At 38.3% G+C, this 27,707-nt stretch overlaps 1 protein-coding gene across 1 annotated transcript; it reads right to left on the bottom strand.

Annotated features, from left to right (window-relative positions):
* Positions 1 to 329: 329 nt before the first annotated feature.
* rcbtb2 (regulator of chromosome condensation (RCC1) and BTB (POZ) domain containing protein 2) lies at positions 330 to 27,627 on the bottom strand. The gene is made up of 12 exons (XM_053646723.1): positions 27,477 to 27,627; positions 25,690 to 25,821; positions 19,982 to 20,132; positions 16,718 to 16,884; positions 16,337 to 16,495; positions 16,028 to 16,135; positions 14,371 to 14,513; positions 13,046 to 13,236; positions 12,757 to 12,883; positions 12,091 to 12,230; positions 9,226 to 9,356; positions 330 to 8,042 (listed from the first exon to the last, which is right to left on the bottom strand). Exons 2-12 carry the CDS (start codon positions 25,813 to 25,815, stop codon positions 7,902 to 7,904), a joined length of 1,584 nt encoding a protein of 527 aa, XP_053502698.1. The 5' UTR covers positions 25,816 to 25,821; positions 27,477 to 27,627; the 3' UTR covers positions 330 to 7,901.
* Positions 27,628 to 27,707: the final 80 nt, after the last annotated feature.

Here is a 27,707-nt window from a genome sequence, read left to right as displayed (position 1 = left end):
TGTTTGCTTTTGTCTTTTTTTTTCCCACTCTTTATACCATGGTGCCATTGAATTCTCAAATTCTGATTGGTCAGAAGGTGTTGATTAATTTTCTACAACAACAGCTCTGATGTTAGTTCCGGCTGTAAATCTAATCACAGGTTTATACTAACGTGCTTGTTCTGAGACCTTATCATTCCTATAGTAAGGATGCAATGATGCTCCACATAATCCGAGCCTAATAAATGGATAGATATTGAAAAAATGCGTTGTTTTTAACACAGGAGATCATATAATCACGGACACGTTTTCTGTAATGTGACATTTATTTAATATTTATGGAAAGAGTCTCCAGTCTCATGCTTTGTAACAGTCAGCAATAAAGCTGTAACGATGTTGGAGAAAATTACTACACCTTCTGATCAATGAGAATTTGAGAATTCAGCAGCACTGTGGTATAAAGTGAAATAGTATTGTGCCTATTGTCCTGTTTTAGTAGTTACTGTCCTGTTTGCACTCCTTTGCACGTGCACTTTATGTAGAAATGTGTAGGTCTTATTTAGTTCTGTGTAGTCCTGTGTTGTTTTATCTAGCGTCATGGTCCTGGAGGAACGTTGTTTCATATATCATATCCATATCAACTGTATATGGTTGACATGACAATAAAGCCACTTGACACCACATTTTTCACCAAAGTCTTCAGGACAGTCTTCTATTTCTTTAAAACAGCATGCCCCACATTCATTATATTGTTTCAATAACAAAATTACTGCACTCATTTCCAAGACGGTCAATTATGATTTACCTTGACAACCTTAAGGTTTGTTTAAAGAAGTGTCATGCTTCCACGTGCCCTCTTACATATGCCTCTTGATCCAGCACATTTAGAACAGCTAAATAACCAGAGCTCCAAACATCTGCTAACTTTTACCTCAACATATCCATAAATCCCAGAACTCAGCAACTCCATTTCAATGTGGGATGTTTACTTTTCTCACTAAGGTCACTTAAGTCATCTGGTAGTGCCAGGAAGGAGAGAATGTGTGGAATTTACAGTAAGTGCCAAAACTCTTTAGGGCTGCACAGTATAATGCACAGCGTTCCATGTCTGCGCAGTTGAAGAAAGCCCGAGTTCATCTTGGGTTTTCCACATCTGAAGGAGAGCGGACTAAACTCTAGTGCCGCTTGTCTTTGGACAGAAAATGCACTACGGCCAATGGAAGTCAGATATTTGAAAATGCTAGATGTTATTTATGGAGCTCAGAATTATGGGAATTAAGGGAAGCATTTGTGCCAGCAGTCTTTGATATACAACTTGAAGCTATGATTATGACTCACATTATTTCCATTTTGCTCTACAAAACAAGCTATTTGAATACCTTGTAGATTACTGACAGAAGGGTTGAACGTTAATGTGCTGAGTTTATTCAAAGTTCTAGATTAATTTGTTTGCTTTTGAAAAGACATCATGTGTACCAAGGATACGTGTTTATTGATGATAAAGATGATTTGTTGTTCAGTTGGTGAACTGTTTTTGTTGGCTTTTTTTTAAATTTATTATTATTTCTCATTAAATCACAGCTAAAAGTACACTTTTAAAATGTTCCAGTTCAAAAAAAACTTAATTAAGTTAAAGGTTATACAACAATCACAGTTCGAGAAATGTAAAGTGTATAAAAATATATACGTTATAATCCCAGTATCTTGAGTTGTTGTCTATAAAATATCCTGTGCAACCTTGAGCTGATAGTTTACTCATTGCATAATCCTGTACTCATGTTCAGATGTCACACTTTAACGTCAGTCTCTGAGGACATTGTGACATCAGTAACATTATTAAGTTATGTAAATGATCAATTAACTGAAGTTGTTTTCAGAACTGTTTGCTGGTTGGCCTCATGGGCAAGTATTACAAACTTCACCATTGAAGCATTATTGAGGTTAAATTACAGTACATTGATGTATTTAACCAGATATTAATCAGTGGATGATGATGATCACTCTGCAGGCGACAAACGCTTCTGGGAATCACTCCTAAATCTTCTATATCTGATTTAGCCCTTAATCCACTACAAAGATGGATAAAGATAATGAAAACACCTCCACAGCTGCATTGTAAAAGAAACAATTCTCAAACCACCATGCGTGCATTCCGTGCGTTATACGGCTGAGTTAATACACCACTGCATATGCACAGTGAATATACATGTATGAACAGAGCTTTAAATGCTTGTAATACTATAAGTATGTGAATAGTTTAAAATAAAAACAAATCAACACCCAATGTGCCCAGGTTTTGTTTTAAGTAAGGATTTTGCCTGACATTATTCAGAAGATAACTACACAATGTGGACTTTATGCAATCCAAGTCAAAGAGCATGAAACTGAAACAGCGGAACTTCAGAAGCTCGAAAGTTAGGACTATTTCTTCATTTTGTAAAAATGCAGATTACACCAACTAATGTAAATCTTGACTAGATATACTTCAAATCAAATAATTTGCTTGAATTACTGCACTATATAATATTACACTATATAGCAGACGCCCTTACCTAGAGTAACTTATAGAAGAGCTTTGGAGTCTGTATCACAAACACATCCTCATGCACTAGGTCAAGGACTAAGTATACCATCGAGAATATTTACTGAAAACCAATCATTTTATATTATTGCCATAATTAAAGGATATTAAAAAATAAATAAATAAAGCAAGTCAACACAAATCCATAAATTAAGACAAATCATTCAATTATAGCAAAAGAAATGCTGCTGTAAACAGAGGACACGTCAGTCCGTCTGCTCATAGCAGTAAACCCTAAACAAATGGAAGATTTAATAAGCTCTCGATTATTATTATTAACATGATATATAGTATTAAATATTTTTTTAGCATACAAGTGAATCAAAATAACGTCCATTTCTGTCTTTCAGGTTCTACCTTGATCGTTCAGCTGTCCATGCATGGAGTTTTATGGAGTTTTGTGTTCATCACTACACACATGAGCTGTTTCAGGAACGAGATGTACACTTTACACACGATCAAGATACGCACGGAAGCATGAAGACAATCAGTGTTTCCAAATCTTTTGTAAAGCAGGCAGAAAATTTTAGCTCGGCTTGAGATACACAAACATTTACACACAACTTGATTAAAACATTGATAAATGAGGCCCGATGTTATGCTGTCACGTTGTCCTTTGAAACACACCCCAAACAATGATGTCTGAACAAAACTGGTACTTAGTTTAGCACTTGTCTATCTATTGGCTTTAAGACTATGACTAGGTCTGATATCTACATAGAATTAGGTAGAATTCGCAGGAAAAATTGAAGCTGATGACTGTAACATAAACATCAGAACAAGCACAAACATGTTCATTTCGCTTTAGCCTTTATTTGATCAGTACCAAAGTACTGGCATTAAAAACCACAAAAGAATTCACCAACTGAACATGTCACAAATGGATATTTACATCAGTTTACATGCCATTTGTGAAACAGGAACTTGGCTCAGTTTCATCATTTTTGTATTTTGTATTTCACAGATTTGAAAAAAAAAAAAAAAAGACTTTCACAACCAATTTAAACATTCTTTTGACATTGTGTCATTAACCAAACTTCTCATTATTTTTCAGTGTTCTCATTGCTTGTGGCCATGCCTGGGAAAATATGAAAATCAAATGATGTAACATAAAACATGAGAGAAGGAGTTTTTTCTGTCTTTCTTGTAGTCAAAACAATGGGTATGTTTACTCAAAACGTCCTGGTTACGGACACTGTGATTTTTGCATAACCGTTGCCATCGTCTTACTCAGAGATTAAATACCATGATGTGGCTCTTTCACTCGATGCACGAACACAGAGAAGAATCTACCTGCTTAAATAAATCTATATAGAAAATAAGTATCTATTTGTGCTTGTATCCAAATGCACAGCTACATTTTTATGATTCCTAGTCTGACAACACACACTTTGCCACACTTTACAGATAGGTTACAGAGGGAGAGGAAGAACTGGATAGGCTTACACAATGAATTTGAAATAGGTTTGTGTCAGTGTAATAAGTCCAATGGGAACCACTTAGTATCATGTGACTTATGGTAAGTTGAATTAAACTGCCATTGTCTCTCAATAAAGGAAGCGCTGGAAGCTGGAAGACATTTGTGGGTTTAAATGGATTAAATGTATTCCATATAACATTTGAAGTCTTCTGGCTTTATGCCCCACATTGATGATATTTGATGACAATAACAAAAAAACAGGACATGCAAGAAGGATTAGTGATTGAAGTTTAGTGCCATGACGCATCATAAGGAAAACAGCTTTAGAAACAAAGTTTAGAGCCTTGTTATAATATTCTGTCCTTAAGTGAATTTACAGCTCGATTTGTCTATTTGTAGTGCACACATGCAGTATTCTTTGCTACACAATGACTTATACATACAAGCTGATGTGCTATTTGTAAATCTAGAATACAATTTTTAAAATATGAGCTATAAATAACATAGATGAATGTGTCTGATAAAGTGCTGGGAAAGAAATGACTGTGGGGAGCACAAAAGGTGAAGCATATCCTGTTTTGATATACTATCATGTTGGTGTGATGAAAAGATAGCACAGAGTGATCACTTTGCCCATCCCACGAGATGAAGCAGTCTCAAAGCTCTCCAAAGATAAGCCTCGTCTTTGCATGTACGCATAACTGATCTCACAGAAGTGAAGTGAAAATTCCAGTATGAGATAAAAAGATCTGATTAGATCAGTTTACTGACAGTCTTACATGCTGAAGCAAGTCCAGTGTGTTTTAATGGCATACTGCCATCTGTTGGTGTGATTTTAACACTCTTAAGCCAGGTAGCAAAAACAGGGCTGGTTTTTCATTTCAAGGCAAACTCCACCCTGAAACACATTAAATACGCTTATAGTGAAATATCCATGATGTAATTAGTGATTCTGGGGCTAATTTGTTGGTCAGTGCTGTACATTCCTCTGAGAAGCTAGTGATCGTCTGTTACAATGCAATTATCACAATTATGAGGTGAGTGCACCAGACTTCTCGAGTTCTACAGCAGACAACAAGATTTAAATGTTAATTTTGCATGTTAACGGTTCAGTACAGGTATAGTTTGTATAGCTCATGATTACAAATTTTTTTAAATGAAATACATTTTCTCATGACGTCCATTTTTCTCCCAACCAAAACCACTTAAACACGTACAACATCGTAATCACGACCTCCAAACTTGTAAGCACAACTTCTGAGGACGACCAGTCCCACTGGTGCCACTAACCAAAGTGAAATTGGACAGATAAGAGAAATTTAAACAAACAAACAAACGTCAACTTAGAATTCTAGATAAGATGAAATGTTAAAATGGAGCACAAACAGAAACGTTATAAAACATCACCACAGATGATTAATTGGATATTTTCAGACCTTTATTTCAATACCATCAATAACTGTAAGCCACGCAAGTTTTCCAAAAAAAAAAAAAAAACCTCTGCATCTAGTGAAGAAGGAAAGGGAAGGTGCAAATTTGTATTAGACCTTGTAAAGCAAGACATGGAAAATAGAGTTAGCCAGCACACCATCACTTGGCAAATAGGGGGGGAAAAAAAGAAATAAAAACAGCCGTAACCACCTTAAGTGTCTGTTGTTATAGTTTTGCTTAGAGTGTGTGAACCCCTTTACTGTAAACATGACAAGAGATCAAACACAATCGTAATATATTCTAATGTAAGAGACTATTGAAAAGTTAGCCATTAAACATTTTAGTTCAATTAGTAAAGACATTCCGACAGAGTTCGCATGAATTCAGTAACAAGAGTTCTATCATTTCATGTATAACTCTTAAGTGCTACAACAAATGAACTATCTGACTAATTAAGTCTTTGTAAGACGATCCTGACTCTTTTCTTTATGTAACACAGTATTTAATATAACAAAGCAAAGCTTCAAATCAGCACAAAAAAAAAGCTAAGTGACCAAAAGAGGACATAATGCCCTTTTTACTTTGCTGTGCAAACAGCACCTATGGGAACATATCCTAGCTCTTTCTATGTCTGCCTCGGAAAAACGGTGAAGAGTCGGAGATGATAGTGCATATTAAACATAAACAGGCACATGACTACAATTCACAACACAAATACTGAGCTTTCAGGCATAAAGAAAAAAAAAATTATCTAATCTGACCATGCTGCTATGAGCTTTCAGTAAAGAAAGTTCTCTAAAAAGAGAAACCATACAGATACAAATTCATACAGATTAGCAGAATAGTAAACAGACGTCATGTTCTGTTGCCTGAAAAGAGGTCTAATACAAAGGGATATCACAACTGCAAAATTCCAAGCACAGTCTAAATATTTTTCAGTTTTGGGTATAACTTTACAAAAAAAATATATATCAAAAGTAAACATGAACACCTTTACAAGTGCTTTAAATGCTGCTAGTTAAGTGGTTAGTTTAGTTATCTACAAACATTTAATGTATTTAATCAAAGTCAGTACTAGATGGAGATCAATCGAATTGTATTGTACGGATCCCATGTCTACTGTCAATGTGTCATTCTTATCTTTTTTTTTTTTTTTTCCTTTGGTCCTTTTAAGTTTTCCTTAAAACTTCTGATGGATTCAAGACTAATCTGTACTAGTGGGATGTCCTTCCCTTATTAAATCCGTGGAAAAAGGGATTTTGCAGAAAGACAAGATGAATCCCTTTCAAAGGCACCGTAAGGTACCAGTGGGCATCATTCAGTACTGTGAAAAAGTCTCAGCCATCCTATTGTTATATAAAAGTTGTCTTTGATGTTTATGTTTTCTGCTTTACCCAAAAAACTTAATATATGTACACTATTAAAGAAAAGAACAGATTATATAATTGGCCACTTTGCAGAGAATGGAGTCAGTCTGGTGTACTGGAAGAGACAGAACAGCCAACCGCCTCCAGAAAAAGACTGTGGCATGAAAAACTTACCAGCCAATCTGCTGTGTTAAGGCAAAGAACAATATAGCAGATACTGATTTGGGTTAGTTTACAGCAAATATAGATCTGGTGTAGTATTACTACTCTTTATTATTCCATGCCTGATAGAAAAGCAACTGCACTAGAGAGAAAATATGAAATGCAATATACAGGCGGTATTGCCTTTCATTTTTTGACATAGAGACAGTGTGCCTGTCGCACCGGAATACAAACTTCCTTTAGTGAAAACAATCAATAGGGGATTGGTGTCAAAAATTAAACGCTGATTTCGGATCAGAAGTAAATGCTGCGTGCAAAGTCCCGGGTTGCATTGCATTTCAGTTTCATCAGTGCACTGCTGTCGTGCCACACTGAAATGCAATCGCTGTCCAGTTACAGCCGTACCCGGGGGCATTGCTGAAAAATGAAATGCACTGCAACGAGGACTTCCATTCAATTCTGATGAAGTCAATATGAAAGTCTTTTTATTGAAAGTCCCTGCTGATTGTTTTTCACTAAAGAGATAAAGCAAAGTAAAAGCAATGCAGTGAAGGTTTTGCTTTCCAGTGTGACAAATAAAAAGCAATACCATCTGCATATTCTGGGATTGCTTTTCTCTCTGGCACAGAATCATCATCTTCATACTTTATAGTCATTTTTACATGTACAAATGTTTCATTTTTATAATTTTTTAAATTTACTTATGTTTTATGTGCCTGAGACTTTTGCACAGTACTGTACAGTGGTTTTCCAACCCAGTAGCCTACAAAACCACAAATGCATTTTTTTTTTTGTTATTCTGGGAAGTGCAGCCTCAAAGCATCAGCGCCAAGTGGAGTGGTTTATCCAAACCAAGGACGTTCCTGCCTTGCTCTTTCACATACCATAGAACACTGCTTGCTTCTGGTAAAGCTGATCCACGATTCTTCTCCAGCTCTCTCTGCTCTGCTCGGGCTCCAGCTTAATTTTTGAAGGCCCCATAGCGACTTGCTTTGCTAATAAAGTTCTTTAACAGGTCATGGTCCATGTCGGCAAAGGCCTGCGTCTGAGTGACTGCAGTCAGGTGGTTGACACAGAACTTGAAGCAGAACTCTTCCAAGTCCTCAAATGAAGAAGAAGTAGCAGTTTGACCAAGTAATACACGTCCTGGGGCTTGATGTTAAAATGTGAAATGTAGAATAATGGGCTCTGTTTTGTCAGTGGATTATCTTGTGATGTGATTGTCTTAATGTTAAACATGTCAAAGTGAATATCAACTAGTACACTGAAAAACGTTATCAGAGTTGTTTCTTCTCTACCACATGCCAGAGCCACCACTCGGGGAGACTGGAGCAAGCAAACAGCCAAAGAGTTCCCTAGTCCAGCAGGTGAAAACTGCCAACCAACCATTACTAACTTATTGGAGTTTTAAAGCATACTACTGAGCTGGAGAAAGAAAACTGTCCAACTTTAAATATGGCTGTAGATATATGCAATTTGATACATTTCAAATGTTTTCATAGGCTATTTCACATTTTTTTCTTGTAAGTTACATATGAGCTACTTGGAAGCTTAGCCAACACACACTCAATGCACACATTCAAAACTGTACTTTTTGATTTTAATAAATAAAATAATAATTATGTAAAGAATTTTCCAAAATCTGCATAAATACTCAACATGAGCAAAAATTCCATATAGAAACTCACTGTTCTAATTTTGTAAATCCTAAAAAATAAAATAAAATGAAGCTAATGAAGAATGAGACATGTCAAAATGTGCTTTATACTAAATATGTGGGATTACACAATGTTAGTCACGGGAAGTGCTTCATTCTTGTACGTGGGAAGCATTTCACTGACCAACCTGGTTTTGTGACTCACACTTACACTCATTCATGTTTAGCAAGCAGACGATTCTCCACAAGGGGGCAGTGTTGTCATTTATGCAGCCTTTGTATCATTGAGGGCACTGAGGCAGGTAAAACACATGGAATACTACATAACAATAGAGCTTTCTATCAGGGACATGTGTGCCATTTCTCACTCTGTCATTTTATTTAGTTTTTACTTTTGGTACTTGATTCAATGCTTTGTTACTAATGTGTGATATTAATAGTTATAGTATATAAAACAGCAGAATGTCTTAAAAGCGAGCCATTCTGTGCAAGTACCTATGCATTTTGCGGTATATTGAGAGAATATCTGCTTTAGGATCTCGGCTTTGCAGATAGCATGCTAGTATATGGGATGTGGAGTATTTTCTCTACAGTGTGACTGCGTAGAAGTGTGTGTGTTTGTGCTTACCCGTGCTTCATACTTGACAGCAGCAGATAGCAGTGTGATGGCATTCTCTTCTGAAATACCTCTTTTAATGGTTTCCTGGCACAGCCTTTTTAGACGAGTCTCTCTGTAGTAGGTAGCAAGATCTAGTAGACCTGAACAACAGAGAGCCAAGAGTCAATATATTAAATCTTACAAGATCGAGCTCTCATCTTATGTGTGTGTCACATTATATATACAGTGCTGATTTCTTCTGTTTTTGTGTACATTGCATACTAAATAGTTTTAGATCTTCAAATGAAACACAACATAAAACAAAGGCCACCTGAGTAAAGACACAATGCAGTTTCTATATTTTTTGTCTTGAAGAAAAAAGAAAAAAAAAGTTATCCAACACCTTTCACCAATGTGAAAAACTAATTGCCCCCCTTAAACTTAAAATCTGGTTGTGCCACCTTTAGCAGCAATAACTGCAACCAAACACTTCCAATAACTGGAGATCAGTCTTTCACTTACTTCTAGGACTAGGACTTACTCCTGTGCTTTGGATCATTGTCTTGCTGCAGAATCCAGTTGCGCTTGAGTTTCAACTTACAAACTGAAGACAAGACTTTCTCCTTTAGGAATTTCTGGTAGAGAGCAGAATTCATGTTTCCCTCAATTACTGCAAGTTGCCCAGGCCCTGAAGCAGCAAAGCATCCCCACACCATCACACTTCCACCACCATGCTTGACTGTAGGTATGATGTTCTTTTTGTGGAATTCTGTATTTGGTTTACGCCAGATGTAACGGGACCCCGTCTTCCAAACAGTTCCACTTCCTACTTATAGGTACACAGAACATTCTCCCAAAAGGTTTGAGGATCTTCAAGGTGTCTTTTGGCAAAATTCAGACGAGCCTTAACGTGCTTCTTGGTTAGCAGTGGTTTTCACCTCGCCATTATCCATGGATGTCATTTTTGCCCAGTTTCTTTCTGATAGTAGAGTCATGAACAGTGACCTTTATTGATGCAAAAGAGGCCTGTAGATCCTTTCATGTTGTCCTTGCCTCTTTTGTGACTTCCTGGATGAGTCTTTGCTATGCTCTTGGAAGAATTTTGGAAGGTCAGCCACTTCTGGAAGGGTCACTACTGTGCAGAGATTGTTTCCATTTGGAGATGAGAGCTCTAACTGTGATTCTTTGGAGTTCCAGAGCCTTTGAAATAGCATTGTAACCCTTCCCAGACTGATGTATTTCAATCCCCTTCTTCCTCATCATTTCTGGAATTTCTTGAAATGTTGGCATAGTGTGTTACTGGGTAAGACTTTTTAACCAACTTCATGCTGTTGAAAAAGTTCTATTTAAGTGTTGATTTGATTGAGCAGGGTTTGCAGTAATCAGGTCTGGTTGCATCTAGTCCAGCTGAACCCCATTATGAATGCAGTTTCATAGATTTGGGGAATTAGTAACTACGGGGGCAAATACGTTTCCACAAAATTGGTATTGGATAACCTTCTTTGCTTCAATAAATATCTATCAGTTAAAAACTGTATTTTGTGTTTACTTAGGTTGGTGGCAAATATTTTTTCATATCTCTGCACATCTAAATACATTTTTAGGAGAAAGTTACTCAAGAGTTCTTTCTATGGTTAATAGTTCTAGCTTGCTAAGGGACTTCCACTTGGAACCTGTTCCAAAAGGGTTTTCTCAATAAATAAAAAACTTGCATTATCTGAAAGCCAGTACAATTAAATACCATATTTTTCACACCAAGGTGTTTAACAACATAAATTTGACATTTGTTTCCAAGGGGTATTTAATGATTTGCTAGTTTGATGTTCATCTTTTTCATCAAAGGGCCTTTGTTAAAGCTGCCAAACAGCGTGGGTGTTTAAATACGCACTCCTCTCTACTCCAAAAGATCTATTTGTCTACTTGTTCTGCTTTTCTTTTGCTCTCACACTGCCATTTTGATGTTTTGCTATGGAAAGAATGTTCACACTAATGGTGCAGTTTCATCCAACTGTGCTGATGTAGCAATGGATGCGATAATGTTAAGGGCATCAAACTAACTGGCAAAACACAATTTTCTAGCCGAATAGTGTTTTTAGTTATTGTTGTTGATTAGCTGGATAATTGAAGAGGATGATCAGAAGTGATAGTGTTAAAGTATTTTCAATTAAATTAATGCAAGGAATCATTGAATGATCAAAATAGCTAACTGTTTAGAGGGAGCATGACAGCTGACCTCTGACCTATCAGCTAATATGAAATGACAAGCGCCAAACACATAAATGCAGCTGTTTAATTTAACGGGGCAAATACTTTTATACAGCACTGTATATACTGATAAATATCATAAGCCCTAGGGTACTTGATACACTACCAATCAAAATTTTTGACACTCACTCTTAGAAGGGTTCTCTTCAATTAAATGATTTTTCCACTACTTTAGAATATTAAAGAGGACTTTTTATGGAATATTTATGCAATAAAGCATGTCTTATTATGCTGTTACCAAGAAAATTGTTCAATAAAATCTACTTTCATCTTTGAAATTATTATCAGTATTCCTGAGGAAGCTTTGCACATTCTTGGTATCATCCCGACCAGCTTCATCAGGAAGCAATCCAGGAGTCTTTTCCCAAGTTTCCAAACAAGCCATGCACTTGTTGGCTGCTTTTCCAGCATTATAATCAAAAACTACTTGTTCAGAAAAAAAAATTAATTTGAAGTTAAATCTAATTATGAAAAAAATTACTAAATTCATTTGAGTGGTAGTGTACGATTCTTTGATTTTTCTGTCTTTCTGCACAGCTTCACAGTACATACGGAGTATTTATTTAATCATAGTGCAAATATCAATTTTTTTTTTTTTAAAAAGGCATGTAAATGTCTGATTGGGTTTACCAATGGCATCTTCGGGTGGCAAGTTAATAGTGTCGGTGTAGAGGTACTCCAGGAAGGCTCGGTACACCATGTAGGAGAACTGATGGATTTCGATGGCTTCCTCATCAGTCTCGTTTAACAGCGAACGAAAATGCTCACACCTTTTAACATAGTAAAGAAATATGTATCAAATATGAATGGATGTCCTTGTTTTTTGAAATAGAGATTAAATGCAGATCTCATAGGGACCAACAGTTCTTTACTTTACATCCATGAGCAGGCTGGGGCATATTTCTATATATATAATTATTTCGGTCTGTTTTGCATTGGCTTCAGGAAGTAAAGAAGTTTTATCTATTCAGTGGCTGGGAAAAGGGAAACCCCCTACTTTTTTTTACACACACACACACCCCCCACATTTTAGAAAAATAATAAAGTCATCAAGACTCTGGAATAACAGAAATGGAACTATGGGAATTATGTTGTGATAAAAATCCAAAATAAATCAAAATAATTGAATATTTTAGCATTTTCAAAGTAGACGCCCTTTTTGCCTAGAATTTTCAGAAATGTATTCTTGGCATTTTCTCAACCAATTTCTTAACGAATCCCGCTGAGATGCTTTTTAAACAGTATTAAAGGAGTTCCTACCTACGCTGGACAAAAAAAAAAAAGACAGTCCATTACCTGATTTTGAGCAGAGCCCTATGAACGTGAATACATTTCCCATCAACTAGGAACTTGAGGTCTGAAATTTCTGGGCTGTCAAACTCTCTTTTAAGAGACTGAGCCACAGTTAGATAGTCATCTCCATCTAATCAGAAAAAAAAATCTCATGTAACATCACAGGCATTACCAGACAAGGAGTGAAATGATACGAGTGAATATGAGAAGTGATGCTAGTGAGGACTAGATTTACATACAATATATTGTTGTTTTTCTTTAACATGGGAAACCAAGCTGATTCTCTTCTTACCCACAGTGAGAAGACGCCAGGTAACGGCAGGGGTAGCAAAACAGGCAAACACATCGTCTGTGCTGGAGAAATGTGTGCTATGTGGGAAGGGAACGGCCTGACCTCGACACTGACCCCACATCAACACCTGACCGCTCTGTGTCTTAGCGGCTGACGTGTGACTGGTGTGACATGCAGCCACTTCCACCATCCTGATGGAGAGATCACACACACACACACACACACACACACACACACACACACACACACACACACACACACAAACAGCAGTTTGCCTGCTCCATTAAAAAGTACCATCAGGGTCCACTCGTTAGTAAGGTGATCAAATTAAGAGATGCAAGACTCCATTGGGATTTTTCCTGTGGTCACGCCACCCATGGTGAAACATCACTGAAGCTTGGGAGGTTAACAGTAGAAAGATGCTAACAGCTAATCTACAAGATCCTTGACTTGTGTCTGTCAAACCACTACTAATCTTTAAACTATGCTAGCAATTAAACATTAATTTTCTTTCAACTCACGACATATTCGAAAAGAGTCAGTGTTTAAGATCATGTTTCTGTTACAGACAGGCAACAGCTCTGTGTTCACTTGTTCACTGTTTTACAGCAAGATAAAACGCTCTAAGAACTACTAGCTAATGGCAATGAGTACATTATCAAAAGTGATTTCAAAAATATTATTAAAAACACCCAAATGCTATGTCTATGTCACAGCAGCTCATAAAAACATAATTATGAAATAATGTGCTGGAACAATTTATCTTAACTCTCCTATTATGTTGGGGGAAAAAACAGCTACACCCATTATGTTATGGGTCAAAATGACTTCTACAGTTTAAATACACACAAAAACAGCAAAGAACAGCTTCAAATAGAAAAAACCTTTATTATGACTTGCCCGAGACATGCCAAAAGAAGAAATATTTGCATATAAGTTCATGACCCTAAATGAGGAAAGTCAAAAAAATGTCAAAGAGAAAGAGAGAGATTAAACAGTATTTCAGACATCTCAAATGTGGAAATGGGTCAAATTGACTCATAATATAATAGGAGGGTTAATGATCCCATAACCCATTACACTGTCTCCGCCATACAGAGAATTAGTTTATTTGTGTGAATTCACCTGCAAACACACACACACACAATCTTAAACCACTATTTAAAAAGCAGAAGTGATAAACGTAGACATTGACTATGACTGGCAATACCATTCAGTACATTATCCTGCACACACAAGATAATGGTAATGCACATGCTGGGTGATTAATCAGTGCAGATGCACGGAGGTGGAAATGCTGTATGATTGTACACGCTGCTTCTCACCTCTCCTTTTCCATGTTGATGAGTGTGGGCAATGCCTGGTTGCTCTTGTTTCCAGTGCCTAGCTGCCCATAAGCGTTGGCCCCCCAGGCGTAAACAAACCCCTCATCTGTTAACGCCAAGGTGTGTGCATAGCCACAAGCCACCTGAAGAGATAAGCCAGAAATCGTTTACCTTTCCACTAAAGTGAAATGTGAACAAGCATATCTTTTCATTCCAAATGAGCTGGGCAGAAATTATACTGATAAACATTAGTGAATTAGATCCCATAAATAATTCAGTGCTTTCTTGGAGAATACAGGACATTGAACCATTTGTTCCATATTACAGAAAATTTAGGACCGTCTAATCTGGCACAGTTACTGATCAAATGTTTTAGCCTCCGTGGTAGAAAAATACTACTGCAAGCTAAATTTCATAATGTGGCCTGTGTTGCACGGTTATCTCACAGCTGTGTGCACACACATTAAGATAGAATTCAAGGCTGTATCCTTAAAATTGCACAATGCACACAAAGTAGTATACCTAAACAGTAATAACACCAATGATGTAGTGATTTCCTATTTAGTGCAATAGTACTGGTGGTGAGTTAGTGCTCAATTCATATAACCAGCAGCTTTGAGGTGAGCTGGAGAGCTGTACTGAGTGTGAGACAGTCAATAACGTCTGCTCAAAAAGTCGGTAGACATGTCTCAGGTCCTTAAAAGGATCTAAATAAGTCATTAAAAGGATCCAACAAGTCACCAAATCTAGTCTCTAAACTGGTAATGCTTAGATAATATCACAAGATCACTGTGATAATATCACAGTTATGGAGTACAAGATATTTTAGCTTGCGGCAGTCACTGGAACTGTGCTCGTGAACAGCAAATATCTTAAAAACTAACTAGTCACCTTACATTAGCTAGCTACATTACAAACTCTGGTTGAATAGAAAAAAAGTGCTGCCTCGCTGTAATCTAACAGTATGCCGTGTGCACCAGACTGTGAATGTAGGGCTTTGCCCGAAGGCTGGTTTAGACAGTGTATTTTCTGATCTGAGTTCTCCATGTATTTTGTTATCTGTCTGTTTAAAAAAAAAAAAAGGGGGCAGAGTAAAAATGTAGCTGAATCCGTTACCAGAATCTAAAAAGACACAGCTCAGACAAGAAAAGGGGTCGAATCACTCACTCTCCTGACTCAATGGCCAATTCTGACCGAACAGTTAGGTCTCCTATATCATACGACAGCTACCAATCTGCGAGGGTGAAGGCTATCACATGCTACCTCCAAGACATGTATTTTTTTGACCTGCTGCTCATGCTGCAGGAGGAAAGCGCATGCATGAGGTCGTAAACGGCCATGACTGGCTGCCGCTGTGATTGATAGGGGAGAGATAATGCCACTGCTCCCTCCCTCCCTGAGAAAATGGCCAATTTTTCTCTATCAAACCACGGATGGCTGTGTCATCATTGGTATTCAAACTCGTGATCTCCAGATGATAAGGCAAACGCTTTTACACTCTGGTCATTTTTACTTGTAGTATTGTTAATGACACTCATTCTGAAGAAAAAACAAAACAAAAAACATGTGGGTAGGGTTTTGAGGGATTAAAGAGTGAAGCTGAGCAAATATGAGTCATGGTGCCTGATTTACTTTGTAGACTTGTTTATTTCCTCACCTGGACAACGGTGATTCCCTGCAGAGCAGCGATACGACATGGTGTTTGCTGGTTGCCGTTATTACCCAGACCCAGCTGCCCGTTACAGTTGTAGCCCCAGCCAAAGATCTGTCAGCACAGGACACAGTCAGAGGACATAATGGCTATAAATCCACAGCAAGGGAGAATTACACAGTTGGTTCAACATAAATCCTTTGATCAGTCTGAATTAGATATAAGCAAACCAGAACAAATCAGGCCATTGCTTTGTATTAGCATATTATCAATCACACACAACAGTAATTTAACATGAATCATGGACTGCGTCACCTCTCCATTGTCTAGGACAGCCATGGAGCAGAGCTGGCCACAGGCAATGTTCACTACGACCTTGTTCTGCAGGCAGCTGCTGACCCTCCGTGGTGTGGGTTGGTTTGCTGTAGAGCCTGAGCCCACCTGGCCAGAGTTGTTGTAGCCCCAGGCATACACCTATGCATGGGGGAATAAAAGAAAGGTTGGCATGGCTACTGATGAACTTTACAAACGATACAACCATATTGATGTAAGCAGACCCAACCCTAGATTGGGGCGGAAGAACAGTATATAGAAAATATCGAAAATCCAATGTCCACAATAATTAAAGAGTTTAGTAAAGTCAATATTAAACCAACTATCTCATTCCTAAATACGTTCACAGTTAGCAAACAGTACCTCTCCTTCAGTGGTGAGAGCGATGGTGTGATGGGAGCCACAGGCCACCTCGGTCACCCTCTTATTAATGAGGTTGGTGGAAACCAGGGCAGGGATCAGGCCGTGGTTGGTGGTGCCATTCCCCAACTGGCTGTAACCATTGTGACCCCAAGCATACACCTCTCCTTCTGCATAGTAAACCAAAAAAGTCAGACAGCGGGTTCAGACTGCATGTCAATGAAATTGCACAGTAGATTCCCAAAGATTCTTCCACATTTTAGTATAATTCACTTGTTGAGAAGTAAACAACATCATGCATAATGGCATAAAGAAAATTTTGAGCTCACATTTACAATGCGTTCAGAAAGACATTTTGTTTGTTATCCATACTACTAGTAAAACTGGAACATACAATTTTAATATATCATGATAATGGTAGTAAATCTGTAATGCTACTTTACCCAACAAAGCCTTGCATGCACCTCACCATCCTGCATACGTTTCCCCTACCTACACTGAACAGCCAAAAGTATGTGGACACCCACATGTAGGCTTTCCTCAAACTTGTCCTCAAAGTTTGAATCACACAATTGTATTGAACATCTCTGCACGCTATAATATTCCAATATCGCTTTACTAGAACTAAAAGGCCCAAATCTGTTTCAGCATGACAAGGCCCCTGTGTACAAAGTGAGCTCCATGAAGACATCCATATTAATGCTCATGGTTTTGAGATGTGATGGTCAAGTGATGGTCAGATGTCCACATACTTTTGGCCATATAGTGAATTACAGCACCCTATCAATGAATTAGCAGATGGAAATCATGGCAAGTAGCATTCATCAAAGGATATATGCATAATGTAAGGTACAACAGGTTTTATTATTTGCTTGCCGGATCATTAAAAATGAGCCGCAGTGGTAGACGTTAGACAAAAAAGAATTACAAATCAGACTCCTATCAGCCAATAAAGTGCTGGAAACCAAAATTAGCTTCAGCTATCTACGCTTAGTCCAGGTAGATAAGTGCGAATAGGGATGACCTGTAAACAGAGAGTTCTGTCTGAAAACTGAGCTCCTGTTTCATCACCACCGACTGGATGGCATCTAACACTGCTACCACTAACCAATCTGAGACAGATGTGGTGGTTTGGGCACTTTACAAGTACGCAATGGACGTGGAGACCAGTGATCCATTGGACATACATCTCACATATCTGGCTTGGGAACGCCTGGAGATCACCCAGGAGGAGCTGAAATATGTAGTCTGGCTGGGATTAGAGAGGTTTTTGGCAGACCTTCTCAGCCTGCTGCCACCGAAACCCCCACCAGAAGAAGTAAGAGGAAAATGAATGAATTAGTCCAGGTCCTGTAGCTGACATCTGGCCATGAAGTCACTCTGGTTTTGACTGACTCTTTTTAAGCAGATAGGAAAGAGATTTGCATTTTAGAAGGGTTAGATGGTGTAGTCAGAGTCTCATCTCCAAACACTTCAAGTTCCTGAATAACTGGCATGTTATTCATCCTCATTTTGGCTGGCATGAGAGATCATTATCCACAGACACCATTGATTTCTATCCGCCCTGGGCTATTCTGCTTCTGCAAACAGCCGGTTCAATCTTTCCTTTCCTTCTAGCTCTTTATAAAGCCTCTGCAATCATTCAACTGTATATTCTGGTGCAAACTGATATTGCCTTGGGACATTTTAAAAATATTCAACATCCTTGATATCCTTATACTATGGGCTGGAGTGTGATACACACATTCATCACAGTGAGAAAGAAGCAATGAAGCAATCTGGGGTTACTTGTAGGCCAAACCCTACTATCAAACCCAAGCTATCGTTTAAAAAAAAACAAAACAAAAAAAAAACAGAGTCTCTAAATGTTTCCAAATACACTGGCAGATGCTTTAAAGCAGAACATCAGTGAGGTAACTTTAACCCTCTTACCCCGTATGGCCGAAAAACCGGCTTGCCCATCTTTGATCTATTCCCGTAAGGACGATATACCGGCTTGGTCATCTATGCCAAATCCCCGTAAGGCCGATATAGAGGATTTACAGTGTAAACGTTATCCCGTACCGGCATTACTCTGCTATGATTCCTTACTTATTTAATTATTATTTTTTGACCCGGAAGGTTGATGACGTCATGACGTCATTACGTTATTACGCCGGCATTATGATGAAGCTGATCCAAGCGTGAATATTGGTGTACAAGTAGAAGTGAACTAAAAATGCCAAAGCGAAAAGCTAATCGTGTTCCAGCTAAAGTTACACCTACAGTGAACACAGATACATCTAAAACAGTGAAAAAAAAGAAAAAACATACACAGTTACACAGGCGAGAGCGAGGATTCTAGATCGTGACCGCAGGGAAAGTTCAGGCGATGTTGAAACCGAAACCGAAACTGATAGAGACGCAAACTCTCCTGATTCAGACCCTGACCCGTCTTCATCTTCAGCATCAACCAGTGCGACTGACACTGCAGGGGTCTGGAGTCATAACGGGACCATTTCTGTGCATTCGTGAAAACACTACCTGCTGGTCTGATTATCACCAGAAACTTGACTTTAGGCGCTAAAATGCATTTATTTATTTATTATTTACTTGAATTTATTCAAAGGCATTGACCACGCTGATGCTTGTATGGTACTTCTAAATGAGCAGAAGGATTTTAGCGAGCATTTTTTCGTAGTTTTTCTAGTTAAGAATTGTGCTCTAAGTTTAGTAAAAACACTGAACTGCTTCATTTTCAAAGTAGTATTACACAAATACATTATTATAAGTTGTTTCAAGGCCTAAAAATGTTAAAATTAAAATGTTGATTTTGGCCCAGGAACTCAGGGTTGGCGTGCTGTTTCTCTGGGGAATATAGGGTTATGGGACATAATACTGTGGGAACTTAGGGGTAAGAGGGTTAAAAGCTTCAGACAATCAGATCCCATGACTGTCAATGTGAAAATGCTGACTGGTAAGTTTCTGTAAAATGGTGCATTTCGTAATTTAAAAAAAAAAAAAAAAACACAAAACTAAAAGGGGCCACTTCTCAACACACAAATTATGCAGAAATACTGAGAAACTCGTTTAAATGCCTTTAGGCAGAGGCTTAATTTTAATGTATTAATATAGAATCATATAACAGATGCATTTTGCAAATATATTTGCCTTTAAACAGCAAAAACACTTCAGATATTTTCCAATTTTACCATAACATCCCCCTTATAACATAAATCATAAAATGGGAGGACATTTCATTCAAAGTTAGGTAGGCATCTCACTGACCTGCAGTTGCAATGATGACATGCGGCCCTGTGCCATAGCTCAGAGAGATAATCTTCTTCCCGCACAGGGCGTCTATCCGTCTGGGCTCAATGGTGCTTTGGACATCTCCCAGACCCAAACATCCGCTGCAGTTTGTTCCCAAAGCAAACACCTGTGAACACAACCCGATGAAAAAAAAAAAAAAAAAAAAAAAAAAAATCAACAACTGGACAGATTCAGCTTTTACACTTATACAGCATGCCAGCAGCCATCATTTATATAAACCAGGGGTCGGGAACCTTTTTGGCTGAGAGAGCCATGAACGCCACATATTTTAAAATGTAATTCCGTGAGAGCCATACAATATGTTTAAAACTAAATACAAGTAAACGTGTGCATTTTATGTAAGACCAACACTTTTAAAGTACAATAAGTCTCTCGGTAGATTTTTTTCTTTAGCGAGCTCAGTGAAAGACTTGAATAAATCCTCCCCTCTTGTTGTCCCTTTCATAGGCAAAACAGCAAGACTTTCCTCACGTAGTGTGTCACCGACAGCATACCTTGCAATCATGCTGAACTGGGATAAATGGCTTACGTCTGTTGACTCATCCAAAGCGAGAGAAAAGAATGGTGCTGCATTTACGTCCTTCACTTGTGTTGCCTCAATTTGATTTGCCATCATGATGGTACGATCGTGAACAGTTCTTGCCGACAGAGGCATGTCTTTTATTCGTTTGATTATCTCGTCTTTATCTGAAAAGTCGTCAAAAAGTTCATTGGCAACATCAAGCATGAATGTTTTGGCATACTCCCCATCTGTGAATGGCTTTCCGTTTCTCACAATTGCTAAAGCACCAGCAAAGCTAGCCGAATTCCAGTCACCTTGTTGGGTCCAAACACGAAGTTGCTGCTGACTAGCTTGCACTCTGCACAGTAGCTCTTGACATGCTTTCTTCCTGCTGTCCCCCGCAGGATATTTCGATGCAAATGTAGTATGGCGTGTGTCGAAGTGCCGCTTTATATTTGACCGTTTCATCGATGCAATTTTATCATTGCATATTAGACACACTGCAGAACCTGCTCTCTCCACAAAGGCGAATTCCTCTGTCCATTCCTGCTGAAGTACGATACTCCTCATCTTTTTTTCTTTTAGCCATCTTCTTCGATAAAAGGGTTTCTGCAATTAGATAGCTGACTACTTGATTAAAAGGAGGGAAGTTTACTTCCTGACCTCACAACGACCCGTGTACGTTACGCATTATCCAATAAAAATTTGGTGTTGTCCCGGAGGACAGCTGTGATTGGCTCCAGCCACCCGCAACCATGAACATGAGCGGTAGGAAATGAATGGATTGAAATACATGAGAATGTTTTATATTTTTAACGTTATTATTTTTTTTATTAAAGATTTGTCTGCGAGCCAGATGCAGCCATCAAAAGAGCCACATCAGGCTCGCGAGCCATAGGTTCCCGACCCCTGATATAAACGATTAGAATTAAGGTATAGGCTCATCGACATCTGAAAAGAGTGTTGCATTTGGTTTATAGACATCAAACATTTGCTGCGTCACTGACTGCAATGATTAATTTTACCATTCACCATCACTGTAGCCCACAGTTTATACTCCATGATGTGGAAAATCAAACTCAACTACACCTACTCTAACAATACGTCTGCCGCTGAATGACGACCAAATGTTTCACGACCCCATACAGCAGCTTTTAGACTTCCAGCTTTGCTGATTACAGGTTAGTATGTTACAGCCAGGGTACACAAAAGATACCAGTGTTTTAATGGTACCAGTGTACTTTCATTTGTTTATCTTACAGAAGACATAACTGCAGTGCTGAATGTCCACAGGAGTCAGTAATGGTGTTAATGTGATATCAGCACCAAGCAAGAAAGCTTGGACATGTACATCTGATCTGAATGTGTGCATATGGATTGTATCCCAACCAGTGTTACTCCAAAAAAAAAAAGTAATCCAGTACAGATTACTAATTACTTTACTTTCAAAACCTATCAAACCCTGTAAAAATACACTACAAAAACACATAGTTCTTTCAGTAATTTTAACACACATCAATGTGTGATATGATCAGAAAACGTTGGATTTATCATAAAACTTGCCTCGGGTGTTGTCACTGCTTGCAGGACTACCAGACCGCTAAAACAGAAAACTTTTCTAACTAGGCTAGTTTGGTGTCGCTAGCCAAGAGGAGGCACAGCTAAGCTATCATTGTATGGGTTTAGCTGTTACAGTGCCATGCAAAGTAAGTTATCTGTCCTTAAGCTCTGCTCATGTTCACGTAAACTGGAATTCATAGAGACATTTACACACCTTGTTTTCCTGCTCAGAATGAGAGGATGTTAGTGTTTTAGTTTGAACCCCTTTACTGATTTAAAAATAATAATAATAGTTCCAAAGAAAACAGAGGCCTAGACTTGCCTAACTTGAAAAACTACTACTGGGCAGCCCAGCTTAGATCAATGGTCTCCTGGATTTCTCAAGATAAAGATGCCATTTGGGTCGGGATGGAACAGAGTGAATGCTCTAGTGTCCCTCTAGACACAGTCATATTTATGCACCAAGATATTTGGAAAGTAAAAAAAATAAGCAATCAATGGTTTAAAACCACTTTAAAGATATGGGTAAGTGTGAGAAAGAAGCTAAGACTCCCCACATTCATTTCTAGAACAATGAAGATATTGACTTTCTTCCAACCAAATTAGATGCAGGGTTCAAAAAATGAGAAGAAAATGGTCTACTTATGTTAGATCAGTTATTTGTGGGAGGAGTCCTATTGTCATTTGAACGGCTCCGACATAAATATAATTTGCCAGCCCATAATTTTTTTAGATACCTGCAGCTAAGGCATTACTTACAGACACACAAAGAATGGGATAAACTATGCACTTCGCCATCCAATATAGAATGTTTTTTTATGTTAATAATCAAAAGAACCATTAAAAAGAAGATCATATCACACATATATAAGATTTTACAAGAAGAACTAAAGGATGACAGTTTGGACATTAAGGAAAAATGGGAACTGGAGATGAATACCATTATTCCAGATGAAAAATGGGCACTATCTTGCAGAGAGGGACACAAAATAACAAACAGCCCCATTTGGAGGGAATTTGAATGGAAAGTCAAGATGAGATTTATCAGAACTCCCCTTATTACCTCAAAATTTGGAGACAGATCAGATCAATGTTGGAGGGGCTGCGGCCTGGTGGGAGACCATACACACATATTCTGGGACTGTCCAAAATTAACAGAATATTGGCAAAGCATACAAAATGAAATTTTAAAAATGTTTACATAAAGAACTGCCTTCAGAACCATCTTGTTATTTATTGGGATTACTTCCGGAGGAGGTGGAGAACAATAATATGATATTCTTACTGAGAGTCTTACTCTTAATAGCTAAGATGATGATTACGGTCTCCTGGCTGAAGCCGCAGCCCCCCAGGATATCACAATGGAGGGAAAGGGTGAAGGATGTTTATTACATGGAATATATAACTGCAAAATTATAACTAAAAACAGAAATATTTTCAGTTAAATGGTCCCCGATCATCTCATATTTTCTCATATGATTTGTTGTAGGAGTCAGAGTAGATTTTCTTTGTTATCTACATCTGAATGCCATCTTGATGATATTCACGCATTACTATTATTTGTTCATTATTACTGTGCCTCTATTTTTGTCTTTTTTGATTTATTTATTTATTTTTATCTATTAACTGTACTGGTGGTTGTAACCCCTTACTTACCATTTTGTCCCATGAGGGGGAAATATGTGTGGACACTGAGAGGATATTGGAAACCAGGGACTGCCCTGTAAGACATTTATACCTGTGCTATATCGCTGAATTACTAATTGTACTGTACGGCTGCACTTGATAAAATGGAATAAAAAGAAGTTTAAAAAAAAAATAATAATAATAATAAATAATCGCTGTATATTCATTTTTCCTCACACTGACTGTGTGCTCAATTCTGCGTTTGGCAGAATTGAGAGCCGTCAACCAATAAGACACGAGTATTTCCACGTATTTTCCTGTAAACCCTGTCTGATTGGTCTCACCTCCATTCACTGAAGATATAAAATTACAACACCGCCGTCTTCTTTTATTGACGTTCAGTTACGTAGTGACAAACCGCTCCAAGTGGAGGATTATTCAGGGCTAAAGAAAAAATCTTTGGGGCTACAGCCCCTAATGTCCAGGCCATTTATTTTAAAAAATGCTTCTTACTTAATATGTTTTCTTAATGATAAATTTGTAATGCAAGTAATGTAATTTTATTGACATCAATAACTGTAATCAAATTATATAAATTTTCAAATGTAATGCATTACATTACTGCGTTATCAGAAAAAGTCATTCCAATATATTAACAAGGGGACAACAAGGGGACAGTGTTAAACCAGAGTGGAAATAGCTTGAAAAACATGCAGATTAACATACCATCCAGGATACAAACAAGGCTTGTGTTAGTATTACAGGCCTATATTTAGCTTATCTCCATCTGTCCTATCTGAAGAGTCAACCAGGAGGGGGAGAGGGTAGAGAGAGAGAGAGAGAGAGAGAGAGAGAGAGAGAGAGAGAGAGAGAGAGAGCCCTCCTTCCTACCTGTTACAATACATCATTCATTGGGCACATAACCCACTGAGTCGATTTTTAAATTGCACTGTGTATATATGTATATACAGTGGTGCTTCAAAGTTTGTGAACCCCTTAGAATTTTCTATATATCTGCATAAATATGACCTAAAACATCATTAGATTTTCACGAGTCCTAAAAGTAGATAAAAATTACCAAATTAATCAAATGAGACAAAAATATTATACTTGTTCATTTATTTATTGAGGAATATGATCCGATATTACATATCTGTGAGTGGCAAATGTATGTGAACCTCTAGGATTATCAGTTTAATTTGAAGGTGAAATTAGAGTCAGGTCTTTTCAATCAATGGGATGACAGTCAGGTGTGAGTGAGTGCCCTGTTTTATTTAAAGAACAGGGATCTATCAAGATCTGATCTTCACAACACATTTGTGGAAGTGTATACATGGCATGAACAAATGAGATTTTTGAGGACCTCAGAAAATGATGACCCTGAAGCTCATCAAGATGGAAAAGGTTACAAAACCATCTCTAAAGAGTTTGGACTCCACTAATCCACAGTCAGACAGATATCAGGAAATTTAAGACCACTGTTACCCTCCCCAGGAGTGGTTGAGCAGCAAAGGTCACTCCAAGAGCAAGACGTGTAATAGTCCACAAGGTCACAAAATAACCCAGGGTAACTTGTAAGGAACTAAACGCCTCTCTCACATTGGTTAATGTTAATGTCACAAACTTTCAAGCACCACTGTTTGTTTGTTACTCTCTCTCTCCCTCTCTAACCTCTCCCCCTCCCGGTTGACTCTTCAGATGGGACAGATGTAGATAAACTAAAAATAGGCCTGTAATATTAACACACCACTGCATGATTACAGGTTGCCACAGGTCCACAAGTCCTGGATACCCCCCTGTCCTGCATATTTTAGTGCTTTCTCTGCTCACACACACCTGCTTCAACTCAGTAAGGGCTGTTATTTAAGTGATTAGTTGAATCAGGTGTGCTGGGGCAGAGACAATACTGAAATGTGCAGGGCAGGGGGTACTCTACGATGTGGACTGGGAGCCTGTGGTGTAGAAGAAAGCCTACCTCATCATTGACCGTAACGTAGACGGCCTCATTAGCAGCACTGCCAAACACACAGGCCTGGCGGATGAGACGTAGTTCCTCAGGAGGCAGAAGTGCAAACACTGGCCACTTTCCCACGTCAAGCATGCTACTCTGCAGCCAAGAGGATAAACACATAGGTACATGTTACTAAACACAAAGCAACTACTGATTCAAAACAAGCCCTAGAAACTGCACATCTTGAAGGACACACATGTTAGCATGAACACTCCCTGGTTAGTAGCTGTGGTGTAATAGGGGTCAGCTAGCTAGTGGGTAGGAATAGGCAATTAACAAATTGGGGTATATTGCATTGGCTACCAGTTTCATTTAGCATTAAATATAAAATAATCCTGCTCACATTTATATCACTTCACGGTTTGGCACCTTTCTATCTTAGTGCACTGCTTCTCCCCTCCAACCTGACCCGCTCTTTCAGGTCCTCTGGGCTGGGACTTCTCTCTGTCCCGAGATCTCGTCTCTCAACCACGAGGGTGGCAGGTCTTTCAGTGTTGTAGCACCTAAAATCTGGATTACTCTCCCTCTTACTCTTCGCAGCATCACATCCATCTCCGAGTTCAAATCCCAATTCAAAATCTATCCGTTTTCTCAGTGTTATCTGTCCTAATCTGTTATAATGCATTTTCTCAGTGACTGTACTGTGGATTGCTTTTCTGTGTTTGGTTGCTCATTGTGTTTCACATTGTGTGTTTGTCCATGATTGTTCATGTATCATTATATTGTAAAGCGTCCATTAGATCTGGAAAGCTGCTATATAAATTAAACATATTATTATTATTATTATTATTATTATTATTATTATTATAATTATTGAAACCTCCTTTCAATTAAAACCCAAAGCTCTGTGTTGGACATCCTGGAAGTCCACTGCACCCGAAAATTGCTTTGTCCAGGAAACATAGGGGGGACGGGGTTGGGGTCATGGTTTTTGTAACAGTTACAGTGGTGCAAATCACAACTTTCACTTAAACTGAATGGGTATTTTACTCATTTTAATAACTCGAAACGAATGAATAACTTCACAAGCAACTTTAATCTAGTATGTTCACTCAGGGGAAAGTTCAGCAGCATAAAGGTTGCCCTGTTTCATTGCACATTTTGGACAATGTGTTAAACTGTTCATGTCTAAGCTAAACATAAACTTATTTATCACTGATACCCAGTGTTCTCTGTTTAACATCCTGGAGGTCCACTGCTCTCCACTGTTCACTTTTCCATGCCCTGTAATACACCTGGCTCAGCAAACCTGCTCATTAAAAGTGAGATGAATCAGATCTTTCGGGGTTTTTTCATTATGTGTTGTGAGCATCCAGAACACGTAAATAATAACTATAGCTATGCAGGAAGATTAGAAAGCTGATGCTTCTGTGATTGAAAGCCCAGATCATCATCATCTAGTCTGAATCTGAATTACCTCACCATAAACGTCCAGTATTTGACAGTAGGCTTAAACGTGCGGATTAATCTGCTGGTGTTGTTATCATAGCCTGGTCTAGTGAAGTTAACTTTAGCTTTGATAGCTAGGTAACTAATTAGCTATCTGCAAGCTCATAAGCACGGTTCAGCCAGGAAACATTCACTGTATACAGTTAGTAGTCAAAACTAGAGGAAATGTACTTTAAGCTAATCAGCTAACTTTGTGCCAAAGCTAATTACCGACAATATGCTAGTAAGCTGGGTAAGATAACAAGCACTGGCTAGCTAGTAATGCTAAAGCTTAAACCGTGTTTATTCGAGTTAGCATTTACCTTGTGCTATTACATTAGCCTCGGTGTGTTTATTGGATGCTGTCCGGCTGCGTTAGCTTCTTTGATCAGTTTCGTGTCCATTCGCGGTGAACATGGACTTCTCCATACTGACCACTACACACTGTGTTTGGAAACACTGCTATGAGGTGGAGCTCACGTGCGCGTGTCACGTGATCACGCAGCCGCTCAGCATCGTCTCAGGACATCATACAGTACAGAATGATGCCTCTT

Source organism: Ictalurus furcatus, chromosome 17, assembly GCF_023375685.1.
Source record: "Ictalurus furcatus strain D&B chromosome 17, Billie_1.0, whole genome shotgun sequence".
Classification (NCBI taxonomy): domain Eukaryota; kingdom Metazoa; phylum Chordata; class Actinopteri; order Siluriformes; family Ictaluridae; genus Ictalurus; species Ictalurus furcatus.
This window is presented reverse-complemented; position numbering and strand designations above follow the sequence as displayed.